This window comes from Camelina sativa, chromosome 10 (assembly GCF_000633955.1).
Source record: "Camelina sativa cultivar DH55 chromosome 10, Cs, whole genome shotgun sequence".
NCBI lineage: Eukaryota > Viridiplantae > Streptophyta > Magnoliopsida > Brassicales > Brassicaceae > Camelina > Camelina sativa.
This window is the reverse complement of record NC_025694.1, coordinates 857,289-882,823: the sequence shown is the minus strand read 5'-3', so window position 1 is coordinate 882,823 and position 25,535 is coordinate 857,289. Positions and strand designations below refer to the sequence as shown.

Genomic DNA, 25,535 nt, shown 5'->3' with positions numbered 1-25,535 from the left:
GTAGGACTAGTAGACTTTTCACTATGATTAAAATGAGCGCAGTGTGAGTGCTGTCTTATCTCTTCCTTCTTCAGTGACGACCCCAGGATAAGATTTGAACTATTATTAATATTACCAAAACAGAGCATTATCAATTTAAACCAAAAAAAAAAAAAAAAAAAAAAAGGTTAAAACCTTTGCAATCTATGAGCTAATTCCACTGGAAAAACTTGATCTTCCACTCCCCATATTATCAACGTCGGCTGCATATTTCAATCTTCACGTATTAGAAGAATTCAAAAAATGATCATCTCCTTGAGTTTATATCTTTATGAACTCAGATAGAAAGAGAGAGAGAGACCTCAGACCTGTGTTATCTTTGCAAGGTTGGAGAATCTTCTTCCCTTATGCAGAGCTTCCACAAGTTCTTTCCTTTCTTGAAGATAATCTTTACACATTACCTTTGCAATTGCAAGCAACAAATCCTCAACAAACAAAACCCTTTCGCATCGATTTGATATTTACCAAATACCGTACGACAGAATCAATCAATCAGACAAAGAAATATACTGTACCAATTAGTCTTGCGAACATCAAACTTTGGTGCTTTTTATAACTAAACTAAGAAACTCGAGACTCTGAAAAAAAAAGAACTAAATCTTTTTTTCTCAACGAACAATTGATGCTATAATTAATTATAACCACAAAATAGCCTATATACGATTGAAATCGCAGAAGAAGAAGACTTACATGAATGTAATCCATGGCAAAGCAAGAAGGTATCCAAATCGGAGGTTTATAGAAAGATAACTGGAGAAGCCGCCGGAGCATCGAAGGAGACTGAGGAAACAAAAGAGTAGCCGCCTCCTCCGGGTCCCTCACTTTAAACATCCCGTCCTCCACGTCTTTCTCCTCGAGAGCAACCCCGGCGCATATTAGCACAACCCGATCTATCCTCTCCTTAAACTGCGCCGCCAACGAGTAGGCCACGAAGCCTCCGTAGCTGAGCCCAGCAACGGTCACCGTCCCAACACCGTAACCATCCATCGCCTTCATGACGCAACTCGCCTGGAAAGACTCTGACCGGTCGGGCCGAGTGGTGTACGAGTCACCAAAGAAGATGAGGTCCGGTACGTAGACGTTGAACCGGGGGATAAACCGGTCGATGAAGCGGTCCCACTGCCACATAGCGTTAGCTCCGATTCCGTGGAGGAGGAGGAGCGTGGGCTTGGTGTCGATGTGAGTCTGTGGGATCCAACAGTGGAGAACGGTGCCGTCGCCAAGATCGGAGGTAGATGATCGTAGACCAGCGCGAGAGAAGCTGTATTGGTAACATTTGTTACGAGAAGACACGTAGCTGAAGCAACTCGCCATTGATTCTCTTCTTCTTCTTCTTCTTTGTGTGAGAGACTTTGCAGAAACAGAGAGACCAAGTGTGACCTTTAAAATAAGAAAAAGAACCAACACAAAAATAAAATAAAAAATAAAATTAATAAAAGTTAGATTTTTAAAAAATAAATAAAATCGACAGTGATTACGTGACCCGTTTTGATTCGTTAAAAAAATTAACAATNTCACTTTAAACATCCCGTCCTCCACGTCTTTCTCCTCCAGAGCAACCCCGGCGCATATTAGCACAACCCGATCTATCCTCTCCTTAAACTGCGCCGCCAACGAGTAGGCCACGAAGCCTCCGTAGCTGAGCCCAGCAACGGTCACCGTCCCAACACCGTAACCATCCATCGCCTTCATGACGCAACTCGCCTGGAAAGACTCTGACCGGTCTGGCCTAGTGGTGTACGAGTCGCCAAAGAAGATGAGGTCCGGTACGTAGACGTTGAACCGGGGGATAAACCGGTCGATGAAGCGGTCCCACTGCCACATAGCGTTAGCTCCGATCCCGTGGAGAAGGAGGAGCGTGGGCTTGGTGTCGATGTGAGTCTGTGGGATCCAACAGTGGAGAACGGTGCCGTCGCCAAGATCGGAGGTAGATGATCGCAGACCAGCGCGAGAGAAGCTGTATTGGTAACATTTGTTACGAGAAGACACGTAGCTGAAGCAACTCGCCATTGATTCTCTTCTTCTTCTTCTTCTTTGTGTGAGAGACTTTGCAGAAACAGAGAGACCAAGTGTGACCTTTAAAATAAGAAAAAGAACCAACACAAAAATAAAATAAAAAATAAAATTAATAAAAGTTAGATTTTTAAAAAATAAATAAAATCGACAGTGATTACGTGACCCGTTTTGATTCGTTAAAAAAATTAACAATATTTTGGTGAACTTCCCGTTTCTGCTTTTGAAATTTTATATCCACAATATGAATGAACAAAATAATAGAGTTATGTGACAGAGACAAAAAAAAAAAAAAAAAATCTTTTTAAGTAATGCAAATCTACGAGGCATAATTTTTGTTTTTCTTACCTAATTGTTTTTTTTGGTATGTAACAGAAAACCAAAAAATAAAGTGGTCGTAATCGACCGTAATTTTATTTTATTGGTTACCCACAAAGTTAAATGCTAATAAAAGTCCAAAAACTACCTGTCATGAAATTTTTCTTATTTTATTTTTTAAAACTATATGACGTTTTTGGTCATCGGAATCAGACTTTGGAGTATTGAACAACAGCTATTAACGATTAGTTATTTTTTCATTTTTTTTTAATCCTGTTATTTTAGTTGTTGATAATAAAACAATATAAATTTTTATACTAAGGTTATTCGGTTTTCTCCTTACAAATTAATAATAGTATACTTTTCAAAAGTTTCCGATATTATTCGAATTTCCAAATAATCTTTTGGTATTATGATTGTTATTGTTTTATAAGTCAATTCAAAAGTACATACTAATTCGTATTTTTAAGTGGTGGAATTTATACTAAAAAAATAAATGGTATGGAAAACGATAATCTTAACTGGGATTGTACGTACTTTTGTCGAGGATCGAATCTAACTAGCTACATTGCTTCAAAATGTAACTAGAACCAATTTCCAAAATATATTATAGTAGTATATAAAAAAAAAGAGTATGGAAAACGACAATATGATGATGGGATTGTACGTTTGTACTTTTGTCTAGGAACGAATCTAAACTAGCTTCATTGCTTCGAAATGTTACTTTATCAAGAAAAAATATAAGATGTATATATGTGACTTCCATATGTAAAAAGACCACAGTCACAGCATGCATAGATTACATGTGTTTCATTCCTCATCTCATAACTCATAAGACATGATGATAACTAATTTTCCCATCTCAAAATAAATTTATAAATACGAGTGGGATTTGAGATGGTGGACGAATGCCACATTGTTATTAACATTGGGAACTAAACACATTGAAGATGTTTCAAACATGCTTTTAAATGACGTTGCAGTATTGTGGCTAATTCCATTCACTTCAAGTCTCTCATAGCCAAGACACTTCTAGTCATACAAACTTTAATGTTACAGAGCTAAATGTGATTTTATTACCATGGTTGGGTTACGTTACGCTTATCATGCAATTAGAAAAAAATCAAAGATTGTGCTATTAGACTACACTATGTCCAGCTCTCTTCCCAACTCCGCTTTCCCTCATCATCTCTCGTGCTCGTTCTGCTTGTTCCCACTTACCCGCAGCACTGTACATGTTTGCTAGCATTATATAATAACCATCGTTCTGCGGATCACTAGCAAAGGGATGTTGTGTGTGATAACCATCGTTATACGTATATTTATTTTCAAGAAAGTCATAAAAGTGGACACAATCCATAGAAATTCAATTAGAAAGTAATAAATGTTGTGTGTGATAACTGATACGTGTAAATATTTAAACGAACAAAGCAGAAACTAATTTAATATAAGTGGATTTCATACATCTTTTACCATTTAGCGACCCTCAATGGTCATGGTCGTTTCAGGAACTGTTCCGGATATGCTCTCTTGTAGTCCTCCTCTGGACGAAGACCCAATCTCCACCGGTGATTTAGGCTGAGGTATTGCCTCTGTTTCCCTTGCGAGCATCAGACCCACCGTAGACATCGTTGGCCTGTCCTCTGGTAGGTATTGAACACAAAGCAAGCCGATCTGGATGCATCGCAAAACTTGTTGTGATCGAAATACGGACGAGGATGATGAGTCTTTGATTGTCGGATCAACGATCTCTAGCCCGTTCCCTTCGTTCCAGTGATACCATATCTGCCATTTATATATAATTAAAAAGTTTAAATCTTAAAGAAAGAAAGAAAACAAATATAAGAAAACTTATATTACATACGTACGTGGTTGAGAAGAGTGTTTCCGTCGTTCAGATTAAAGAAATCGAGATTCTTCTTGCCACTGATCATCTCAAGAAGCATGACCCCGAAGCTGAAAACATCCGATGTCACTGATATTGTCCCGTCGTTTCTGAATTCTGGGGCAACGTAACCGCTGCTTGACAAATTTAGTAAACCGTTGTTAGTGAATTAAATAAATATTTATATATATCTCACTCACCAATCGATCTTTGTGTTTTCAAAAATTATCATTTCTCACTATGTTCCACTCAAACTCGTCACATGAGCTTCAGTCTCATCCCCTCCTCCAAGCATCCATGCCGTTCCGAAGTCCGAGATCTTTGGAGTCATGTCTTTGTCCAGCAATATATTTCCCGGTTTTAGATCTAAGTGAATGATCCTAAACCGAGAATCTTGGTGGAGATAAACGAGCCCTCGGACAATACCAACAGTGATGTCGAATCTCTGTTCCCAATTCAGAACGGAGCCTCGGGTTGTATCTGCGAAAGAATCACAATCAAATCATATTTCAGTGACATTATTGAGATCAACTCTAAATTTTTTTTTTTTAAAAAAGCAAAGGCCCTTTACCGAAGAGATACGTGTCGAGGCTTGAGTTTTGAAGATACTCATATACTACGATTTTCTCGTCTTTGTTAGAGCAAAACCCCACAAGTCTTATGAGGTTTGTGTGTTGTAGCATTGCTATCAGCTTCATCTCAGTGTTGAAGCTCTCTACTCCTTTTGGTGTCATTTTGGTCAATCGTTTCACCGCGATCTCTTGCCCGTGGCTTAAATGTCCCTGTTACCTCGTAATTAATTAATTTATAAGTAAAAACATTATTTAGTAGACCTGATCGTGCCAATATATATATATATATATATATTTATATTCAGGGTGCTCTTTTAATTATTATTTTAAATTACCTTGTAAACGATACCGAAACCACCTTTTCCAAGCTTGTTATCATCCGAAAAGTTGTTGGTTGCCGCGGCAATAGCGTCAAACTCCATGAGTTTGGATCCCCAATCCTCGGCTGTGTTGATAATCCGATCTTGGTTTGTCTCTTGTGACACTTGTTTCAGTTCTGACAAAACCATTATCAACGCATCATTAATTGTTATATCAAATATAGTTAGAGAGAGATAGATAGATTGAAAAAAAAAAAAAAAAGAGTAAAGAATTAATGTATAAGAATACCATTAGCAGCTGCAAGGTTCTTTCTTCTCATCCAGAAACAAAGAATGATGAAACTTAAAACAAGTAACAAACATCCTCCTACCGTTAATCCAATGATCGTTTTCTTATTCACTTTTCTCTTTTCCCCTGAACAAACAAGTCTTGTCAAAATTTTATCCCAAGATAATAGGATAATAACAAAACTTAATTATATAGAGATTTTGGATCCGAACTAACCGAGATCAGCAACAGCTGCTAGCTTGACATACAAATCTTGACCCTCCCGGCTGTAATTCCGAAGATCAAACAAGTCACCGGTCCAAGTCACACAACCCTGGCTACCATTGCGCATGTCCGTATTAGCAAACGCCGTGCAATTACAATTCGTAAGACACCTTTCCCTACATTCCTCTATCCCCATTGTAGTGTCCACAATAATCGTTTCAGTAGTTTCTGGCAACTTCATTTTCCTAAGCTGCATAAATTCCTGTTTGAGTTTGAGATCACAACTCATCTGAGACTTCCTTACACATCTATATTTCCAGTTTTTCAAGCTCCATCGATTACCCTGGTGGAACCCTGGGATACAGTCACAACCTATCTCTCTGTTGTTGACAATATTATAGTAGCTGTTTTTCCCACACACATCGTAAGGATCACAGAGATCCGTTGGGAAAGCCTGTACAATATTCCATTCTCCTGTCCACTCCCACAGCTGCAATGTACCAGAGTACTCCATTCTCAATAGCGAGATTGAGCTGAAATTTGCTGTACTGATACCCAAACTGTGGGTGATTTCGTCGTCAGTCTCTGTTATGTTGACTAGTTTTCTGTAGCTCGGGCCCGAACGGTATTCTAATTCTTGCATGTCATCATTGAATAGAAGACCCTGCGAAAGCTTGGAAATCTCAATCTTGTAAACGTAACTTCCACTTGCCGGGTCATCTAAGCTCTTCCAGGACCGTAGTGTTCTGGTGATGTTCGTTCTGCGGTCCCAGCCTAACTTCATTCCAGGGAGTAGAGTATCCGTCGGGAAATCAAAGCTCTGCCACGGATATGGATAATTGTTCGAGGGGTATCTTAGCACGAAATTACCGTTGTGGAACAGCTCAGCGTACAAGGGTTGGTCTTCGGACAGATTGCTTGTCAGATTCGTCGTCCACGCAACCCCGCCAGATCGATCGAGGAGGACAATATTACTATTCGCGACTTGGAGGCTTCCGATAGGACTGGAGAGAGGGTTGTCTCTGTTGGCAACCCATACGACTCTCTTCGCAAATCTCTTATACCATATTCCGAGATACCAACGATCTCTTTCTTGAAATCTCGTTTCAGGTTTGAAGAAACCAAGCTCGAATCCATCTCCAGGGGACACTATGGTCTCTTTCTCTGTGATCCTCATAGGTAGTAGTACTCTAGCTTGTGACAATGTAGAATCGTAGCTTGCAATGGAAGGGATCAACGAGAAAAGTTGTATGAAATACAAGAATGCGTTGCCGTGAGGTACACTCCTCCTCTTCATCATCGTCGCAATTTTTTTATTTGTTTTTCTTTGCTTCTATTTTTTTTTCGGATATTTGTTGATCATGCTAATTTAAACTCATACGAAGAAGAAAAACTCTCTGTTAAATAACTTTAAGTAGCAGACGGGTCCATATACGTGGTTGAGGTTGACTTTTCGTCACTTAGCTTGGCGAATACACGTTTATAAAACTATTTACGTGTGAATTTAATAAATATCTCAGACATAACATATGTTCTATCAATATTTAAAAAAAAAAAAAAAATCTATACGTGTGAATTTAATATTTCAGAAATGGCATATGTTAAAATTTGAAAATAAAATAAAATTTCTACGTATGAATTTAATATCTCAAACATAACATATGTTGTTACTTTAAAAATAATTAAAAAAAAAATTACGTGTGAATTTAATATCTCCGACATAACATATGTTAATTTTATCTACGTGTGAGTTTAATATCTCATACATAACATTATATTACTTAAAAATAAAATATAATAAAAAGTAAAAAACTTCGACATATGAATATAATATCTCAGCCACACAAGTCACACAACATACAGTAAAACATGTGGTCCACAAAATAGAGACTCATAATGCCAAAAAGTTTGTCGTAGCGAAGATTACAAACATGGAAAATGATTTGGAGAAGCGCAACAAAGATATGAGCGTGCAGCCTATGTGATGGCACCTGGAATTTAAATTACTACAAGCCGGCGCTGGACACAAGCAGATGCTTCATCTGCTTGCGGCCGATAATTATATAGGCATATAATCGGCCTTTTTTCCAAGAAAAGTGTCTTTGTCCTAGTGGTTTGTTTCCTACTCCATAGTCTTAACAGGCACAGGTTCGATTCCTTGTGATACATTTTCTTAATTTTTTCTCATTTTTCCCCTTCAAATAATTTACAACAGCCCAAAAAAATGTCTGAACTTGTGGCCCAGTAATTCTGTGCGCCGGCTCACATGAAATATTTTTGAATAACTAATGGCTTCGAGTTCCGTGGGAGCATTCACGGCCATATATAAAAGAAATATATGGTATTAGTGGATCGGAGAAAGAGATAATTAAAGAAGAGCAAGTTCATCGCCATCGCTGGTCCTATATATCTCCACCGAGCAATTGTTCCTCTCTCACTCTCAATTGCTGGGCTTATAAGATCGGTGTGATTAACACCATCAGGCACTGCAAGGAAGTCGATTATGTTAGTAATTTTTGTCTTCTGGATTGAATTATTAGAGTTATGGTTGTTGTGAATTAGGTGTGACCTTGGATCTTGAATCTTGGACCAGTATTGAACTCCTCACCCAATATAAGAACAAACTGAACAATAGTACTATATTACTATTAGAGAGTTAGTTTATATAATTAGTAGCATGGGTACGACACGTGCCCTACCCAATTCCCATGTAAATCCACCCGTGCACTGATGTGTTTCCTTCAAAACCAATGAACCAAAACTCACAACATTAAATCAAACCACGAAGGTCCCCACAAACTATCAAAGAAGCGATTAAGAGCACTATGTGGTAATAGTACCATATTCTATCCTTAGATAAAGAGCAAAGCTAAGCTGGAGAATCCTAAGAAAACCGGATTGCCTCCTGGCAAAAACTCTGTTAGGCAAATATTGTCACTCGACTCCATTTATGGAAAGCAAAGTCCCCTCCTCCACGTCCCATGGGTGGCGTGGTATCTGCATAGGGAGGGATCTCCTAAAGACCAAGATGGGAAAAGTGATAGGTAACAGGAGAACAACAAGCATCTGGAACGATCCCTGGCTCTCAATCAACACACCCAAACAACCTATGGGCCCTCCTCCTGAAACGAGTCACTTACATACGGTTGATCAACTCATTTCCCCTGCATCACGAGACTGGGACAGGGAGAAAATTCTACTAAACTTACCTGAATTGGAAGAGGAAATCCTACAGATTAAAATCAGCTCCATGGGGGCAGAAGACTCCTATGCTTGGCTTCCTACAAAAACAGGTATCTACACTGTCAAGTCGGGATACTATGAAGGACTAAAAGCAGAACCTAGAGTAGAGCAGGAAGCAACCCCAGCGGAGACCCGAGAATTCAAATGGACAAAGGAAATTTGGAATACAAAAAGCTCACCGAAAATCAAGTTTTCCTCTGGAAACGAATGAGAGGAGCATTGCCAGTGGGGGACTTGCTAAGAACCAGAGGAATAAATTCCACAGCGACTTTCCCGTTCTGCGGAGGTAATGAAACTCCTCTTCTTCCATTGCGACTTTGCTGCACAGATCTGGCGATCACAAACCTTTTTAATCGCTTCAGATTCCAAACAGGTAATCGAAGCCATCAACTCGGAGCAGCCATCGACAGAGCTCCACGAGATTCTCCAAGATATCCTCATTCTATCGTTTAATTTCAGTAAAATCTCTTTTAAGTTTAACCCAAGAAAGGAAAACCAAGAAGCAGATGCCCTTGCAAAAAGGCTCTCTTCGAAGTATTGTAAGCGACCTTTAATCTATTAATGAAAAAGCCTTTTGTCCAAAAAAAAAAAAGATAAGGAGAGTTTAACCGATCGGAAACTATGTTAATTTGATCGGTTATCAGAGATTTTCTGTTCGGTTCGAGTACCCGTTCAGGTAACCGAGATCTTCATCTTCCTTCTCGTCTTTCGCCGGAGCTGCTGAGATTCTGAGTTTTGTATCGGCGGATTTTAGGATTTGTAAAAAGTTGAAGTTCAGGTTAAAACACATATTTTTGTTTGTTTTTACTAGACCTGGCCCAAACTTTTTTTTTTTCGACAGCTCTTTTAATAAACAACAAAATTTTTCGGTTCAGTTCAACAAATTAATTAATAACCGAATTAACCGAACCGAAATTTACTTTAGTTATTTTCAACACAGTTTTCAAATAACCGAATACCCGAAGTAACCGACCCGACCTCGCAGGCTTACAAGTATGCATCTCGGATCTGGCAAAAAGATAACACAAACCTCTCTCTCTCTTTCCGTTTTCCAAATATACATAATTCCGCAGGACAAGCAACAACATCTCTCTTAGGTTATTAGATGTGATGAACCGGTTATGGTGTTCGGTTATTGCTGATTCAATTAACATGGTGAACCAACGGTTATTTCACTAACCATCACAACTTTTGGTCTTTTGGTGAATGGTTACATTGGTTCATTGTACGGTTGCAAACATACGATGGAACGATCGAACATTATATATACTCTGTTTCTCCACATCAAAAACAGAGGAAGAAATCGAGAGTAAGGAGAAGCAGAGATACCGAGAGAGAAAAATCAGATTCACAAAAATCAAAGTTTGAGAAAAACTTTGGTGACAAAACACAAAAACAACACACAAAATCACTATTTGTTTCTCTTGAATCTTAGCCTAAAACAAGAGAGAAACTTTGATTGTCATATCCTACAAGTGAATTTGTGTAACTCTAGGCTTGAGAGAAGGGTCGAAATACTCTTTAAGGAAAGTGCTCTTGTGCACGTTTCAATCATTATCCAAGTTCACCGTACGTTACGAACGGAGTTACATCGTATCTATAACATTCTTAAAGAGTATTTTCTGGTGAATTATGACGAGTGCATCGGTGCGTGAGATGACTTCAAAGTTTGGCAAGTTGGACAAGTTCGAAGGAGTGGACTTTCGAAGATGGCAGAAGAAGATGCATTTTCTTCTCACCACACTCAATGTGGTACATGTTCTAAGCATGCCAATGCCTACCGTGACAGAGGCTGCAGAGAAGGATTTTGTGGAGGAGACAAGGAAGCAGCTTAAGTGGGAGAATGATGACTACATATGTCGTGGCCACATTCTTACGATATGTCTGATCCTCTCTTTGATGTTTATCAAAATGTCGAATCCGTAAAGGAACTGTGGGATGCGTTGGAATCAAAGTACCTGGCTGAGGATGCTTCTAGTAAGAAGTTCCTTGTTAGTAATTTTAATAATTACAAGATGTCTGATTCAAGGCCTGTTATGGAGCAATACAATGAATTGCTTCGCATCCTAGGGCAATTCGCTCAACACAACATGAAGATGGATGAATCCATCTCGGTGTCGAGTATCATCGACAAGTTGCCGCCTTCATGGAAGGATTTTAGGCGCATGTTAAAACACAAAAAGGAAGAGTTGTCTCTTGTACAACTTGGTAGCCATTTGCGCATAGAGGAATCTCTAAGGGTGCAAGAGGGTGGAAAACCCAAAGAGGCTGAACCTTCTTCAATCAATATGATGGAGGAAGGTGGGGGTTCTAAGATGAAGAATAAGGGGAAGAAGCGTCCCTTTAATGACAACACTTACGGTGGACCTAACAAAAAGCTTAAGAGCGTTTGTTGGTTTTGTAACAAGCCGGGTCACTTTAGACGTGATTGTCGAGCTGCAAAGGATAAGAATAGAATGGGACAAAACCATTCAGGGCAAGGGTCTAAGGACCAAGGTCAGAATCTTGTAAATGATTCACATTCACATGTGTATTATGTATCAAACATTTCTGAGGCATTTCATATGCAGGATGATGGAGTGACGTGGTGGATTGACTCGGGTGCAACTACACATGTTTGCAATGATCGTGGCTGGTTCAAGACTTATGAACTAGTTCAAGATGGTTCCATACTTCATATGGGCAACGAGTCAACCGCTCATATGAAGCCCTAGATAAATTCAAGGTTTATAAAAATGAGGTTGAATTACAACATAGTGACTTGATTAAGAAGTTACGCACTGATAGAGGTGGAGAGTATTATGATCCTGTTTATTTTCAGTCTGTGGGAATTATACACGAGACTACAGCTCCATATACACCACAACAAAATGGTGTATCTGAGAGGAAAAATAGAGTCCTAAAAGAAATGGTTAATTCCATGTTATCTTACTCGGGAATAAGTGACGGATTTTGGGGTGAAGCCATGTTAGCGGCTTGCTATTTATTAAATAGGGTTCCTAACAAAAGGAACAAGATTACCCCATATGAGCTTTGGTACAAAAAGAAACCAAACATGAATTATCTTCGAGTTTGGGGCTGTAGAGCGGTTGTTAGACTACCCCAACCAAAGATTAAAACTTTGGGAGAAAGAGGTATTGATTGCATCTTCATTGGATATGCTGAGCATTCCAAAGCTTATAGGTTCTATGACATAGAACCTAATGATTCTATATCGGTTAACACCGTGATTGAGTCAAGAGATGCAATATTTGATGAGACTCGTTTCTCATCAATACCTAGACCAAAGGACCTGGTTCCTAGTTCAAGTGGAACAAAGGAAGGAGATGACATACTCATTCCTTCTAACACGTCACCTATGCTCCGCAAGAGCAAGCGAGGAAGAATTGAAAAATCTTTCGGGCCTGATTTTCAGCTTTATTTAGTTGAGGGATCAAGAGATGAGGTTGAATATCAATATTTATATTGTTATCATGTTGATGAGGACCCTAGAACGTTTAATGAGGTTATGCGGTCTATAGACGTTGCGTTTTGGAAAGAAGTGGTGAACGATGAAATAGACTCCATCGTAGAGAATAATACATGGATCCTAACCGATCTCCCACCTGGTTGCAAGCCTTTAGGCTGCAAGTGGATCTTCAAAAAGAAGATGAAAGTCGATGGAACAATTGACAAGTTTAAAGCTAGATTGGTTATCCAAGGCTTTAGACAAAAGGAAGGTATCGATTATTTCGATACTTATGCTTCGTTGCTAGAATATCTTCTATAAGATTATTAATTGCTTTGGCTGCTATTAATGATCTTGTGATCCACCAAATGGATGTTAAAACAGCGTAGAAGAAGTCTATATGAAGCAACCAGAAGGGTTTGTTATGCCCGGGAATGAGCAAAAGGTGTGTAAGTTAATAAAGTCATTGTATGGGCTGAAGCAAACACCTAAACAGTGGCATAAAAGATTTGATGAGGCTATCTTATCAAATGGATTCAAGTTGAATCAAGCAGACAAGTGCTTATATAGCAAATTTGATGATTCCGGTAATGGAGTAATCATTTGCTTATATGTTGATGACATGTTGATGACATGTTGATCTTTGGTACCAACTTAAGACAAGTAGAACTTGCAAAAGAGTTCTTGTCATCAAATTTTGCCATGAAAGACATGGGGGAGGCGGATGTGATTCTTGGAATTCGAATCAAGCGTGAGAACAAAAGCCTATGTTTATCTCAATCTCATTACATTGAAAAGGTTCTAAAAAGGTTCAGTTATGAGAAATTTTCTCCTGTGAGCACTCCCATGGATGCGAGTGTGAAGCTTATGCCTCATACGGGAAAAGCGATTTCACAACTCGAGTACTCACAACTTATTGGCTGTTTTATGTATGCCATGACAAGTACTAGACCAGATATAGCTTATGCGGTAGGAAAGCTGAGTAGATATACTAGTAACCCTAGTACTCACCATTGGCAAGCTATAAGAAGAGTGCTTAAGTTCTTGAAAGGAACCATAAATTATGGTTTGTCTTATGTCGGATTTCCTTTGGTCTTAGAAGGATATTCCGATGCAAGTTGGAACTCCATCGTAGAAAGTAACTCTTCTACAAGTGGTTGGGTGTTCTTGCTTGGAGGAGGTGCCATCTCTTGGGCTTCTAGAAAACAAACTTGTGTTACAAGTTTGACCATGGAATCGGAGTTCATAGCGTTAGCGGCTGCCAGCAAAGAGGCAGATTGGCTAAGAAACTTAGTCTATGAGATTCCATTGTGGCCGAGACCGGTATCACCAATTTGTATACATTGTGATAGTAAAGCCACTTTGGCTAGAGATTATAGCCAAGTGTATAATGGTAAGTCACGACACCTGGGTGTTAGACATAGCATGATACGTGAGCTGATCACTCATGGGGCAATTACCATACAGTTTGTTCGGTCTGAGCAAAATCTAGCTGATCACTTGACTAAAGGGTTAGCTAGAGACTTGGTGATCAAGTTGGCTAGAGGGATGGGTTTAAAGTCCATTTGAAAATTTTTAATTGTGGGATACCCAATTCCCCTCTAATACAACGTTACAGAATGTGGAAAGCTTACAATTAAAGATTGAAGCACTTGTTGTATCATCCCAAAGTAAGTGCTTGAACCTGCAAGAAAGGATTAGGTTGAAGTTCTCTTCTTAATAGATCTTTTGAAAAATTGCATTTGCAGGTGCAAGATTAAAAGATTTACCTATATGAGTAAGAAGTGGAGCCGCATCAAGAAGCTTGGACTTAGCTTCCTATATGCTCATGAATGGATAGGGACACATGGCTTATAATAGTGTCAAGTATAAAGACTTAGACTAGTGAAGAAATACGTGTGTGTATTATCTTCATGTACCCAAATGAGTTGAAAGGATTCAATTCATTGGACATCCTAATTCTCGGGTATTTGGAATGTGTAATATAACTAAGATGTAAATTCAATCGTTACGATATTTACATTTATGCATGAGTTTGGTTTAAGTGTGTGATTTTGTGAATCAAAGATTAAACTTAAATGGGGGAGGAATGTTGGTGATTTAAGTTGTTAATCAAAGGTTATTTCACTAACCATCACAACTTTTGGTCTTTTGGTGAATGGTTACATTGGTTCATTGTACGGTTGCAAACGTACGATGGAACGATCGAACATTATATATATACTTTGTTTCTCCACATCAAAAACAGAGGAAGAAATCGAGAGTAAGAAGAAGCAGAGATACCGAGAAAGAAAAATCAGATTCACAAAAATCAAAGTTTGAGAAAAACTTTGGTGACAAAACACAAAAACAACACACAAAATCTCTATTTGTTTCTCTTGAATATTAGCCTAGAACAAGAGAGAAACTTTGATTGTCATATCCTACAAGGGATTTCGTGTCACCCTAGGCTTGAGAAAAGAGTTGAAATACTCTTTAAGGAAAGTGCTCTTGTGCAAGTTTCAATCATTATCCAAGTTTACCGTATGTTACGATCGGAGTTACACCATATCTACAACAATCATCATCGTATTGATTTCAACAGGTAATAAACATTTTAATATATGAATCTTGGATTTCGATATTTTTATTTTATTTTAATTTTTTGTCTACATTTGAGTTTTGAATTTTGATTAAACAATCTAAACCAAAAATTAACTAACAATTTTTTTTAAATGAATGGTTCTTTTTGAAATTTATTTAGCAACTAGCTTCGAGCCTAATCCAAAAAGAATTCTTAACTCAGCAACTAGCTTCAAACCCGACCCAAAAAGAATTCCAAAAGCATGTTTCATATCACGAAGCAAGACTCAAACATCTAAGACATGCAGTGCACCACATGGCGACTCATTATGCACTAAAACTTGTCAATTTGAACGTTGGGTGGTCGGAAGATGTTCTGGAAAAGGCCCAACAAAGATATGCGAGTGCACCGGTTATAGAAACGTATTTCCACCTAGAATTTAAAATATGCTTTGTAAAATTGATTGAATAACTAATAATACTATTTGATTATTGAATGAATGATGAAAGAATTGCTATGTTGATTACTCATTACTATTTGTTGGGTTCTATGGCCAATCATTTTCTTCACAAATTATTTAACTATGGCTTTGAATGGAGTGGCACATAAAGTATAGTGGACCCACACCTACAGTTCTCTTGTCATAAAAGCACCATTCAACAATTTTCTTTCTTTTTAAAACTAATGCAGTTTATCTGTCCACAATTTAATTTTTTTTGTCTTTTAGCTATAAATGCAGGAGAACTACTAATTAATTCGCCCACAGCATTTTTGAAGCTGTCCATCGACAAATCCAAATTTTTGCCCACANATTCATCTCATTTACTCTCTATATAACACATCATTGCTCACTTTTACAACCAACACAAAATTTTGAACAAAAAAAAAATACAACCAACACAAACAAATATTTCAAATTCCTATCAATTCTATTTCCATTCATCTTCTCTCCACCAAAGGTATTTTTTTTAAATAAATAAACACATTTTTTTATTTTTTTTTTATTTTTTTATTTATTGTAACATCTATTTTTTTTTTTTACAGAATTCAAAAAAATAATTAAAGCTTCTACTCTATCACCTGTTGTTTCTACATTTTTTTGTTGAAAGGTCTGTATTTTTATTTCATAAATATATGCTTATAATATGTTACTAGTTCTATTTATGCTCTATAATATTTGTTGTAACATCAAATTTTTTTTTTGGACAGAATTCAAAAGACAATCAAAGATTCTACCTATCACCTCTTGTTTCCATATTCTTTTGTTGAAAGGTATGTATTTTTTATTTCATAAATAAATATATTTATGCTATATAATATGTTAGTAGTTCTATTTATGTTATATAATAGTTACTATAAACTGTCTTATTTTTCAACCAATTATGTAATGAGAATGCTGATTTTATATATGTATATATATATATATATATATGGTGGTGCTTAAATATAGATACATGTTTATAAAAATTTATATACATAAATCTTCATTTACTCAGATTTAAAGATAGATAATTATTTTTATTATAGATTAAAAAAGTTGCAATGAGCTCAATAATTACTATTAGATAATCATTTAAATACTTTATAGTTTAATATATGATTTACACTGTTTGATCTGCTTTTACCATTCAAGCATATAATTTGGATTGCTCAATCAGCATGATCTGCACTTTTCCAGCATGATCTGCACGATGTGCATGATCTGCACTTGTTCAGCATGAACTGCATGATCTGCACGATCTGCAACGCTTGAACTGTTTTTACCATTCGGAGCCTATGTGTCATATATATATATATCTTACTTTATACTGTATGATTAATTTACATTTTTGCAATATTTCTAATTAATTAAGATTGGCAGTTTTGGAGAATAATAACCATTTTTTATATCATCACCGGAAACCCAAAACAGAGCATTAGATGAAAAAACTAAAATATTGAGCATTAATATCTCACTCACCAGTGCCGGCCCACCCCTAAAGCACTCAAAACAGCTGCTTTAGGCCAAATCATATAGTAAAGTTTTAGTGATATAAATTTGTGAAATTAGGCAGGTCTGTTGTGTCTGTGTCATGCAATTATGTGAGAAGTCATAAGTTCAAGCCTTCAATTTTGCTGGTTTGTTTACAGTTTTTTTTTCTTCTTCTTTTGCTTTTTATTTCTTACTTTTTGGTTTAATTTCTGTTTCTAACATTAAAATGTACAAAAAAATTAATTAACTTGACTACAAGATATTATAATATTCAAAAAAACTAAAATTTAATACAAGAACATATAAATTACTTCTTCTCCTTAATCTTTATTTTATTATAATAATACATTATTACCAACTACTTTTGATTAGCATTGATGTCTACCTGAGTATTTCCTATAGTAAAAATTAGAAAAATTAAATTTTAGATTGTTATTACATTTTTCCATGTTTTTAAAATATATAAATGTGAAAAAAATATTAATTTTATATAATAAACAAAATTATTTTTCTATGCTTTAGACCACCAAAATTCAAGAATCGACACTGTCACTCACCAATCGATCTTGTGATTCCAAATATCATTTTTCACAATGTTCCACTCAAATTCGTCACATGAGCTTCAGTCTCATCCCCTCCAAGCATCTTTGCCATCTTTGGAGTCATGTCTTTGTCCAGCAATATATTTCCCGGTTTTAGATTTAAGTGAATGATCCTAAACCGAGAAGCTTGGTGGAGATATACAAGCCCTCGGACAATATCAACGGTTATGTCGAATCTCTGCTACCAATTCAGAACGGAGCCCCGAGTTGAGGTTGACTTTTCGTCTCTTGGCTGATGCACTTTTATAATATATCTACGTGTGAATTAAACATCTCAGACATAACATATGTTAATTTAAATATCGAGAATTCAGCAAAAAAAAAAAAAACCAAAATTTTCAAAATTTACCAAAAAAACACGAATTTATGGACTCAACTTTTGTTGACTTTTGGAAAATTTTAACGTCATGAACAACACGTACGTTTTGAAATTCTTATTTTAAAAAAAAACTACATCATTAAACTTCGAACTCGGGTTCTGGGAATGCAAAATAAAGAATTTTACCACTGAACTAGTGGCAACTTTCAAAAATTAATGTAATGTACATGATTTTATATGTGTACACGGAATTAAAGAAAATACCTGCAATCTACGAAACTAACAAAATCGAGAGAAAAATCCCCAAATCTGGCAAAGAGTACAAATCGAAAGAAATTAGTTTCAATAGAAAAATCAATCGAGTAGATTAAAATGAGAAACAACGTGATCTGTTAAAATCTATGAATTGAAGGTTGAAAAGAAAAAAAAAAATCGATATGCTTGCTCTACGCCAAAGTCTTCTTCTCTCGACGTCGGCAAGGTCTGATTTTGGTAAAGTGGATAAAGTCTGATTTTTTTCTTCTTTTAATTCCGTGTTTTCATATATTAAATACTACTATATTACGTTGAAGTTTGAAAATTGCCACTCGTTCAGTGGTAAAATCCTTTCTCATGCATGCCCAGAACCCAAGTTCGAACCTTGCTAATGTAGTTTTTTTTTTAAATAAAGTTTGTTATTATATTCCAAAGTCAATAAAAGTTGAGTGTTTATTTGGTTAGTCCATAAATTCGTATTTTTTTGGTAAATTTTGAAAAGTTTGGGTTTTTTTGGCTGAATTATCTTTAAATCTCTCACATACTCCGACATAACATATGTTCTTTTCTTTAACAAAAAAAAACATATGTTTTTTTATTATTTTAAATAAAATATCTACGTGTGAATTTAATTATCTCAGACACAACATATGTTAGTTCGTTCAGACTTTAATTCTTAATGCAAGGTTCCTTAGTTCACCCTTTAATTTTTAACACACTTATGCTAGTCTTGTGCTCCATGCGTGGCCATCCTTCCATGTAGAGAAAAAGAAGAAAAAATCAATTTTAAGAAAACCAAATCATCTATATAATATTGATATGTTTTCGTGATTGGTCACAATGTCAAATTAAATCTCAAAATCCCTTTTAACTTTTTAAGACATTTTAGTTATATTTTACATGTTAATTATGTTAATTAGTCTCATTAAGTCATTAATCATTACTATAATATATATTTAAGAACAGATGGATATAAAACTGGAACAAATATGTATTATGCTTACAAATCTTTTTTATCCGCTATACACATTAGGCCTGGGCATAAAAACCATACCCGAATACCCAATCCGGAACCCGACCCGAAAAACAGGGTTTGGGTTGGGTACGGGTTTGTCTTTAAAACCCTATTGGGTTCTATTTTCTAATACCCGTAAGTTCGGGTTAGGATCGGGTAATACCCAGTACCTGTTTGGGTACCCATTAAACCCGAACATATAAACATATTTATAATATTTATCATTAATATAATGCAATTACCCCAAAATTATAATCATAATTTTGAATATTTCATTTAGTTTTATACCTAAATATCAAAAATAATCAAAATATCTAAAATATTTTGTTATGTAAGTCAAAATTTAACTAAATTTAATTATATTTTTTCGGGTACCCGGTAGTTCGGGTACTAATCGGGTTCTAAAATTTGTAATCCAAACCGACCCGAACCCGATAGTACCCAAACCGAACCGAACCCATATATCTAAAAATACCCAATGGGCTCTATTTTTCTAAACCCGTTTACCCGAACCCGAATGGGTAATACCCAAACCCGAACGGGTTACCCGAATGCCCAGCCCTAATACACATTATCAAGTTGGCCATCCTCTAATTGTAAATGGGACGTAAAGTCTGAAGAAAAAAATGGAAAGTAAAGTACTTCTGGCTCTAACCGTAGTCGGTTTTAAGGAAAAATTTAAAATAAAGCAGTTACATAATTATCTGTACTTAATCAATTAGAAATTATGTTTTTTTTTTTCCTTTTAGATACAAATCATAAAGTATTGAAGAAGATTATGGTACTGATTGGTAAACACACACAAAGTATTACAAATAGTACAGCTTTGAATTTTTACCAATCACAAAAACTTCACCAAAAACTTTATTAAAAGCTTTATTCTCAGCTTTTTTGTACAACTTTCATGTAAAGCTCTTTCTTACAGCTTTGCACTATTTCGTAACATCTTATAGCTTCAGCTTACAGCTTTGGCTACGTTACCAATCAGACCCTATATCTTTGTAATTTAATATAGCCAAAGAATGGCGGAAATACGAGGTCATCACTCTTCAGATTTGTATTCTTTTGTCGAAACAGTTCGATTTGACGTACGTTTTTTCGGACTACTTTTTTAGTCTCTTTTCTAAAATAGAAATGATAAAGTCTTTTTTTTATAGGGAAAAATGTCATAAAAATCTCCAACTTTCAAATTTGGAAAGTTTTAATCACAAACTTTTTGTTGACTTAGCCATAAAATAGACATCGCCGTTTTAGTCACGATGTTTATTCTCTGTTTAAGATCTCAAAAACAGAGTAAATTATATGTTATCTGCTACCATTTTGCATAAACGACCATGTTTTTAATGCCAAAAACAACATCGTTTACCAAACTGAAGAATCTAAATCTCCAAATCGATTCCAATTTCACAAATCCATAACCTTAGAAAGAAAACCCCAAATTCTCTCTACACCATTGATGGCACACCACACTCACTGACGCAACCATGTGTCAAAGATTGAACTTTAACTCATCGGAACCGAGAAATTGCATAAGAGATTTTAGTATTATAGAGAGAATTTTGGATTTTCTTTCTAAAGTTAGAGATTTAATAAACGTCGTGCCTAAAACGACGTGGTCAACAAAACTTTGCTATTTTATTGTCAAGTCAACAAAAAGTTAGTGATTAAAATGACATTATAAAATATTATGAAAGTTAGTGATTAAAACGTCCCAACTTTAAAAGTTGGGGATGTTTATTACATTTTCCCCTTTTTTTTATATATAGTAACAGTCCGATGGCTACATACATAAAAACATCATATCAAAAGTTTACAAAGACAAGAAAAGAGATATTAAGACGGACAATTTTATTTTTATTTTTAAAGATAGACAAAATATAATGGCTAAGACTGTGAAACTTGTTAGCCTCTTCATCACTATGGTCGTGATGATCTTTTTGTTAATTTCGACAGGTAACTTGCATCATGAGATATTTATATATGAAGATTACTACAAGATATTTTATTTTTCAAAATATGAATACTTGTTGGTTTTTTTTTTTGTTATTATTATTATTTTTCTATCACTTTTAAGTTTTAATGCAAGTGCGGCCAAACACAATCGACTTAAACAATCCAACCCCAATTCATTTGTGGTTATGTTCATCAAATAGCATGGAGTATTTTAGTAGTTAAGACCTGACTAAAAAAGAACTACTATTAATTTTAGCAAAAGGGTGTCAATATTTCAGGAATACCAAAGATAGAGGGTTATCGACCACATCCGCGGTGTTCTCCTGTACGAATGAATACGCCGCCTGGGACATGTCGTGTCGGAGGTGGAGACCAACTGTGCCTACGAGGCTACGACTTTGCCAGGGTGAAGATCGAAATAGCTATAAATTCGAAAAGTGTAGAGTTACTGCCAAAGAAAGATACTGTGAACCTTTTACGTTTCCTGAACCCTGCTCTTGATGAGCCTTTAATTAGTTAAAATTGGATGCTTTCAAAATCTATGGTTTAATTTAATTATATTGATTATTTTAAAAAACATTTGATTAGCCTTAGAAAAAATCGTTGGAAAAGAAAATAGTTCTCAATAAATTGGTTCTCATTTCAAGATATTATTTTAAAACCTATCCTTTTAAATAGTTCCATTATCTGTTAGACAAAAATTACTGGTTTAGAGCTATGAATAAACAGTTTTGTATGTGCTGGAAATATGAAACATAAGAAAGAAAAAAGAAAAAAAAAAAAAACTTGAAACCCTTTTAGACCTTTCATTTTTTTGTAGTATAAAGTTTACTAAAATATTCTTATTTAAATAGTAATAAAAAGTTTTTTTTTAATTGAAAATAACAAAAGAAGAGAATAGGAGACACAATTCAAGTGTTCCCAAAAGAACCAAGACCATTATCCCAAGTTTGTTCACAAATTACCCCATTATCTTTTGGTAACCGGGATTTTGACCAAACTTGGGTTGGCCGTTATACGATACAAGAGATTATATAAAAATTTCATGAAAAACATATATGTATATATACGGCGTCGTTCTCATCTCACTTGACCGTCGGGTAGAGATTCTCCGGCAATCTCGGCTGACCGACCATAACCAACGGTTTAGCCAGAAACATATCATGACTAGACTCCATCAGCTCGACACGCGTCTCATTCTTGGGTAGCTTCCATGTGAAACCTTGAAGAAGTCTCGCGAGCATCATCGTGGTCAACGCCGTACCTAGCGCCGGAGCAGCGCAACCTCTTTTTCCGGTACTAAACGAGATAAACCGAAGATCGTTCTCAGTCAAAGTGACTTCGGAGCATTCGTTGAGATGTCTCTCCGGTTTAAAGCTAAGTGGGTCGGCCCAAACTTTCGGGTTACGGCCTAGCCCATATCGGCTAAGAAGGACTTGGCTTCCTTTAGGGATGTGATATCCGGNTTCTCATCTCACTTGACCGTCGGGTAGAGATGCTCCGGCAATCTCGGCTGACCGACCATAACCAACGGTTTAGCCAGAAACATATCATGACTAGACTCCATCAGCTCGACACGAGTCTCATTCTTGGGTAGCTTCCATGTGAAACCTTGAAGAAGCCTCGCGAGCATCATCGTGGTCAACGCCGAACCTAGCGCCGGAGCAGCGCAACCTCTTTTTCCGGTACTAAACGAGATAAACCGAAGATCGTTCTCAGTCAAAGTGACTTCGGAGCATTCGTTGAGATGTCTCTCCGGTTTAAAGCTAAGTGGGTCGGCCCAAACTTTCGGGTTACGGCCTAGCCCATATCGGCTAAGAAGGACTTGGCTTCCTTTAGGGATGTGATATCCGGCGACGGTTGTGTCGGCAAGTGCCACGTGTGGGAGGTTAAAGGCCGCGACGGGATGGAGACGGAATGCTTCACGGAGGATAGCTTTGACGTAGTTTAGTTTTGGGATGTCGGATTCTTGAACGAGTCTTTCTTTTCCGACCACTCTGTCGATCTCTTCCATTGCTTTACGGAGAATCTCCGGTTTGTTTACCATCTCCGCCATGGCCCATTCCACAGCGTTTGATGGATTGTCTGGCGCCGCCATTACAAGTTCCTATTCATCATAAACAATTTTTTTTTAATTTATTAATTTGGGATTTTTTAGCTAGTATATTTTTTGTTCATATCAATTACTAATACCAATCATCCATAAAACAAAAGAAATCACAAGTTGCATATATAAAAAGAAAAGAAAAAACAAAAGTTGCTAATATCTTTTTTTTTACCGAAAGAGACAAACAAAAAAAGAAATAGCAAATATTTAACATACAATCAACTTTTACTACCAGCTATGTATTAAATTTTGGTTTTCTTCTATAATTTGTTAGTTTACAAAACTCTATAAATTTATCTTATAATATATGTATGAACAAATGGGTAAATTTGATAAATATGTTTTCTCAATTTAACAAAAATTGTTCTTTGGGTATTTTTTACGATTGAAACCTTATCTTAGTTATGAAAGCATGCATGCATGTAAGGAGGGTAATTAATAGTTACCTTAATGGTGGGTTTGATTTCATCGGCGGTAAGCAATGGGTTGCCTTGTTCGTCCTTGATAGAGATGAAAATATCAAGAAAATCTTCGATCTGAGTTCTCTTTCCTTCTCTCCACATCTTGATCCTCTCGTCGATGATTGGGTCATGATACTTGTCCATAATCGCACTCGACTCTCTCATAATCTTCTCGTGACCGTTAAGATCAAGTCCAGTGAGCATGGGTAGGTAATCAGAGATGCAAAAAGCAAACGTAAACCCTAATGCTTCAAACATAGCTTCCATGTGCTCTACATCTTCCACGGTCGGCCCGCCGTCAGGTGCAGTGTTCTTAGAGAACGTTCTTGTCCCGAACATAAGCTTCTTGATTGCGTTTCCACAGTAATGCCTAGTCATGAACCGGAAGTCGACAGAGCCCGAGTTCTTAACCATGTTGTATACCCAAGCGGTCAAATGATCGTTTTCTTCTGATCTCTTCTGATGGAGCCACCTGTGTCTCGCTGGGCAAACGAGTTCCGTCATCACAACTTTCCTCATTTTCTTGAACTGGTCACCGAAGGGAGTGATCACGCAGGTTTTGTAGCCGTTGGAGAGGATCTTCTGAGCGTAAGTTAAAGGCCTCGAGGCGAAGAGAGCGTCTTGTTGCTTGAGCATCTCACGTGCTATCTTAGGGCACGTGACGGTGATCACGTGAGTGTTTCCCAACCTCACGCATGCTATCTCGGTATTGAGCTGCTTCATGATGCTGTGGAGCCACCGGAAAACGGGACGGCTCTTTAGCATCGCCGGAATCATTCCGATGATCGGCCATCCGGTTGGACCCGGCGGGAGAGACGGTTTCTTTTTGCTCGGGTCCGTCGTCAGTTTCTTGAGTAGCATCACTAAGATGATAGCCACAAAGGCTTGAAGTGTTGTGAGGAGATACAAGGTGCTAAACGAAGATGTTTCGGTTGTAGTGGGAGTGATGAGTTCCGAAGAGTTTGAGGTAAAAGTGTTCATGTTTAATTGTGTGTAAAGAAGAGAAGAGAGAGCGAGAGAAGAAGAAGAGTACTCAAATGTTTGTTGTATTGCTTGTTTAGCTCTGCATGGATCGAGAGAGGAACTTCATCTTCCTTTTATATATACACTCAAAGTGGTCGTTGGTTTATGTAAAATGACCATACTATCCTAATGCGTGGAAAGGACTAAAAAAGGAAGGAGTGAGGAAAGTGTCGGAGGGTGTGTTTGGGTCGGGTCCATCTTGAGTTCCACCACCATTGTTGAACATTTTTTTCATTACTATTCTAATGTTTCAAAGTATCTATCCCTATTATCATTATTAGATATTATTTTTTTATTAATTTCTATTTGGGATGGGAGTTTCAAAATGTTTTGTTGGTGACCTGCCAAAATTCCTCGTGTTATATATGCACTTCAAAACCAGCCGAACAAACAGTCTTAACTAGATCTAGTTTACATAGTACTGGTGATCATTATATAAAAATATATATGAAAAAATTAACATTCATCTTTGGTGAGAAAACCACCATACATGTGCAAGTGTAACGNAAAAAATCTTAACCTTTTAAAAAAAAAAAAAAAAAAATGTAACGAAATATGCAAAATTGTATTGTGTATTCCGAGTTTCCGATCCCTGTCCTTGGAAAAAAAAAGAGTTACCCTTGTTTAAGTGTATTCTAATATTTCGATTATATCACTTAATATACATATGTGCGATAACATTTGATGTCTGATTTATCGTAGCTAGTGACAGATATCATTTAGGATAAACAAAGCCTCCAGTCTAAAAATGTTTTGACAAAGTTAATCTTGTAGCGGTCGGAACCTATTTTTAACAATCTTTAACTTTACGTACGTAAAAACATGTATTAAACTTTTGTCAATTTAAAATCGGTTGTTTTACACATCAACGGAATGGCTAGACACTGGCTAATATATGCGACCTTGATAATAGTTTGATCCTAGAAGTACTGCA

General features: G+C 36.6%; 4 protein-coding genes and 2 long non-coding RNA genes across 12 annotated transcripts; 1 reads left to right on the top strand and 5 right to left on the bottom strand.

Moving 5' to 3' along the window:
- On the bottom strand, positions 147-1,425 carry LOC104716285 (monoacylglycerol lipase ABHD6-like). Of its 2 annotated transcripts, none has more exons than XM_010433676.2 (3): positions 730-1,425; positions 348-440; positions 147-242 (listed from the first exon to the last, which is right to left on the bottom strand). In XM_010433676.2, exons 1-3 carry the CDS (start codon positions 1,351-1,353, stop codon positions 168-170), a joined length of 792 nt encoding a protein of 263 aa, XP_010431978.1. In that variant the 5' UTR covers positions 1,354-1,425; the 3' UTR covers positions 147-167. The 2 variants fall into 2 exon arrangements, with proteins under 2 accessions (XP_010431978.1, XP_010431979.1); XM_010433677.1 differs by having other exon boundaries at positions 170-242; positions 341-440.
- LOC104716284 lies at positions 1,558-2,121 on the bottom strand (the record flags this gene model as incomplete). The annotated part of the gene is given in 1 exon segment (XM_010433675.1): positions 1,558-2,121. A coding segment is annotated over 1 exon segment (492 nt), but the record flags the coding sequence as incomplete, so codon positions are not given.
- LOC104719926 (receptor-like serine/threonine-protein kinase SD1-8) lies at positions 3,793-6,958 on the bottom strand. Its single transcript, XM_010437911.2, has 7 exons — positions 5,653-6,958; positions 5,454-5,562; positions 5,163-5,394; positions 4,827-5,037; positions 4,495-4,735; positions 4,239-4,389; positions 3,793-4,155 (listed from the first exon to the last, which is right to left on the bottom strand). The coding sequence occupies exons 1-7, from the start codon at positions 6,938-6,940 to the stop codon at positions 3,847-3,849; spliced, it is 2,541 nt and encodes an 846-aa protein (XP_010436213.2). The 5' UTR covers positions 6,941-6,958; the 3' UTR covers positions 3,793-3,846.
- LOC104716283 lies at positions 7,817-9,154 on the bottom strand. The gene is made up of 3 exons (XR_002033701.1): positions 9,063-9,154; positions 8,210-8,921; positions 7,817-8,126 (listed from the first exon to the last, which is right to left on the bottom strand). It is a non-coding gene; the product is annotated as an uncharacterized LOC104716283 (long non-coding RNA).
- Positions 15,752-21,663, top strand: LOC104716282. Of its 5 annotated transcripts, XR_756004.2 has the most exons (5): positions 15,752-15,853; positions 15,939-16,003; positions 16,104-16,166; positions 17,389-17,680; positions 21,289-21,663. It is a non-coding gene; the product is annotated as an uncharacterized LOC104716282 (long non-coding RNA). The 5 variants fall into 5 exon arrangements; XR_756002.2 differs by lacking the exon at positions 17,389-17,680; XR_756005.2 differs by lacking the exon at positions 17,389-17,680 and having other exon boundaries at positions 21,273-21,663.
- Positions 21,825-24,631, bottom strand: LOC104716281 (tryptophan N-monooxygenase 1). Of its 2 annotated transcripts, XM_010433673.2 has the most exons (3): positions 23,564-24,631; positions 22,854-23,117; positions 21,825-22,464 (listed from the first exon to the last, which is right to left on the bottom strand). In XM_010433673.2, exons 1-3 carry the CDS (start codon positions 24,557-24,559, stop codon positions 22,096-22,098), a joined length of 1,629 nt encoding a protein of 542 aa, XP_010431975.1. In that variant the 5' UTR covers positions 24,560-24,631; the 3' UTR covers positions 21,825-22,095. The 2 variants fall into 2 exon arrangements, with proteins under 2 accessions (XP_010431975.1, XP_019086033.1); XM_019230488.1 differs by lacking the exon at positions 21,825-22,464 and having other exon boundaries at positions 22,485-23,117.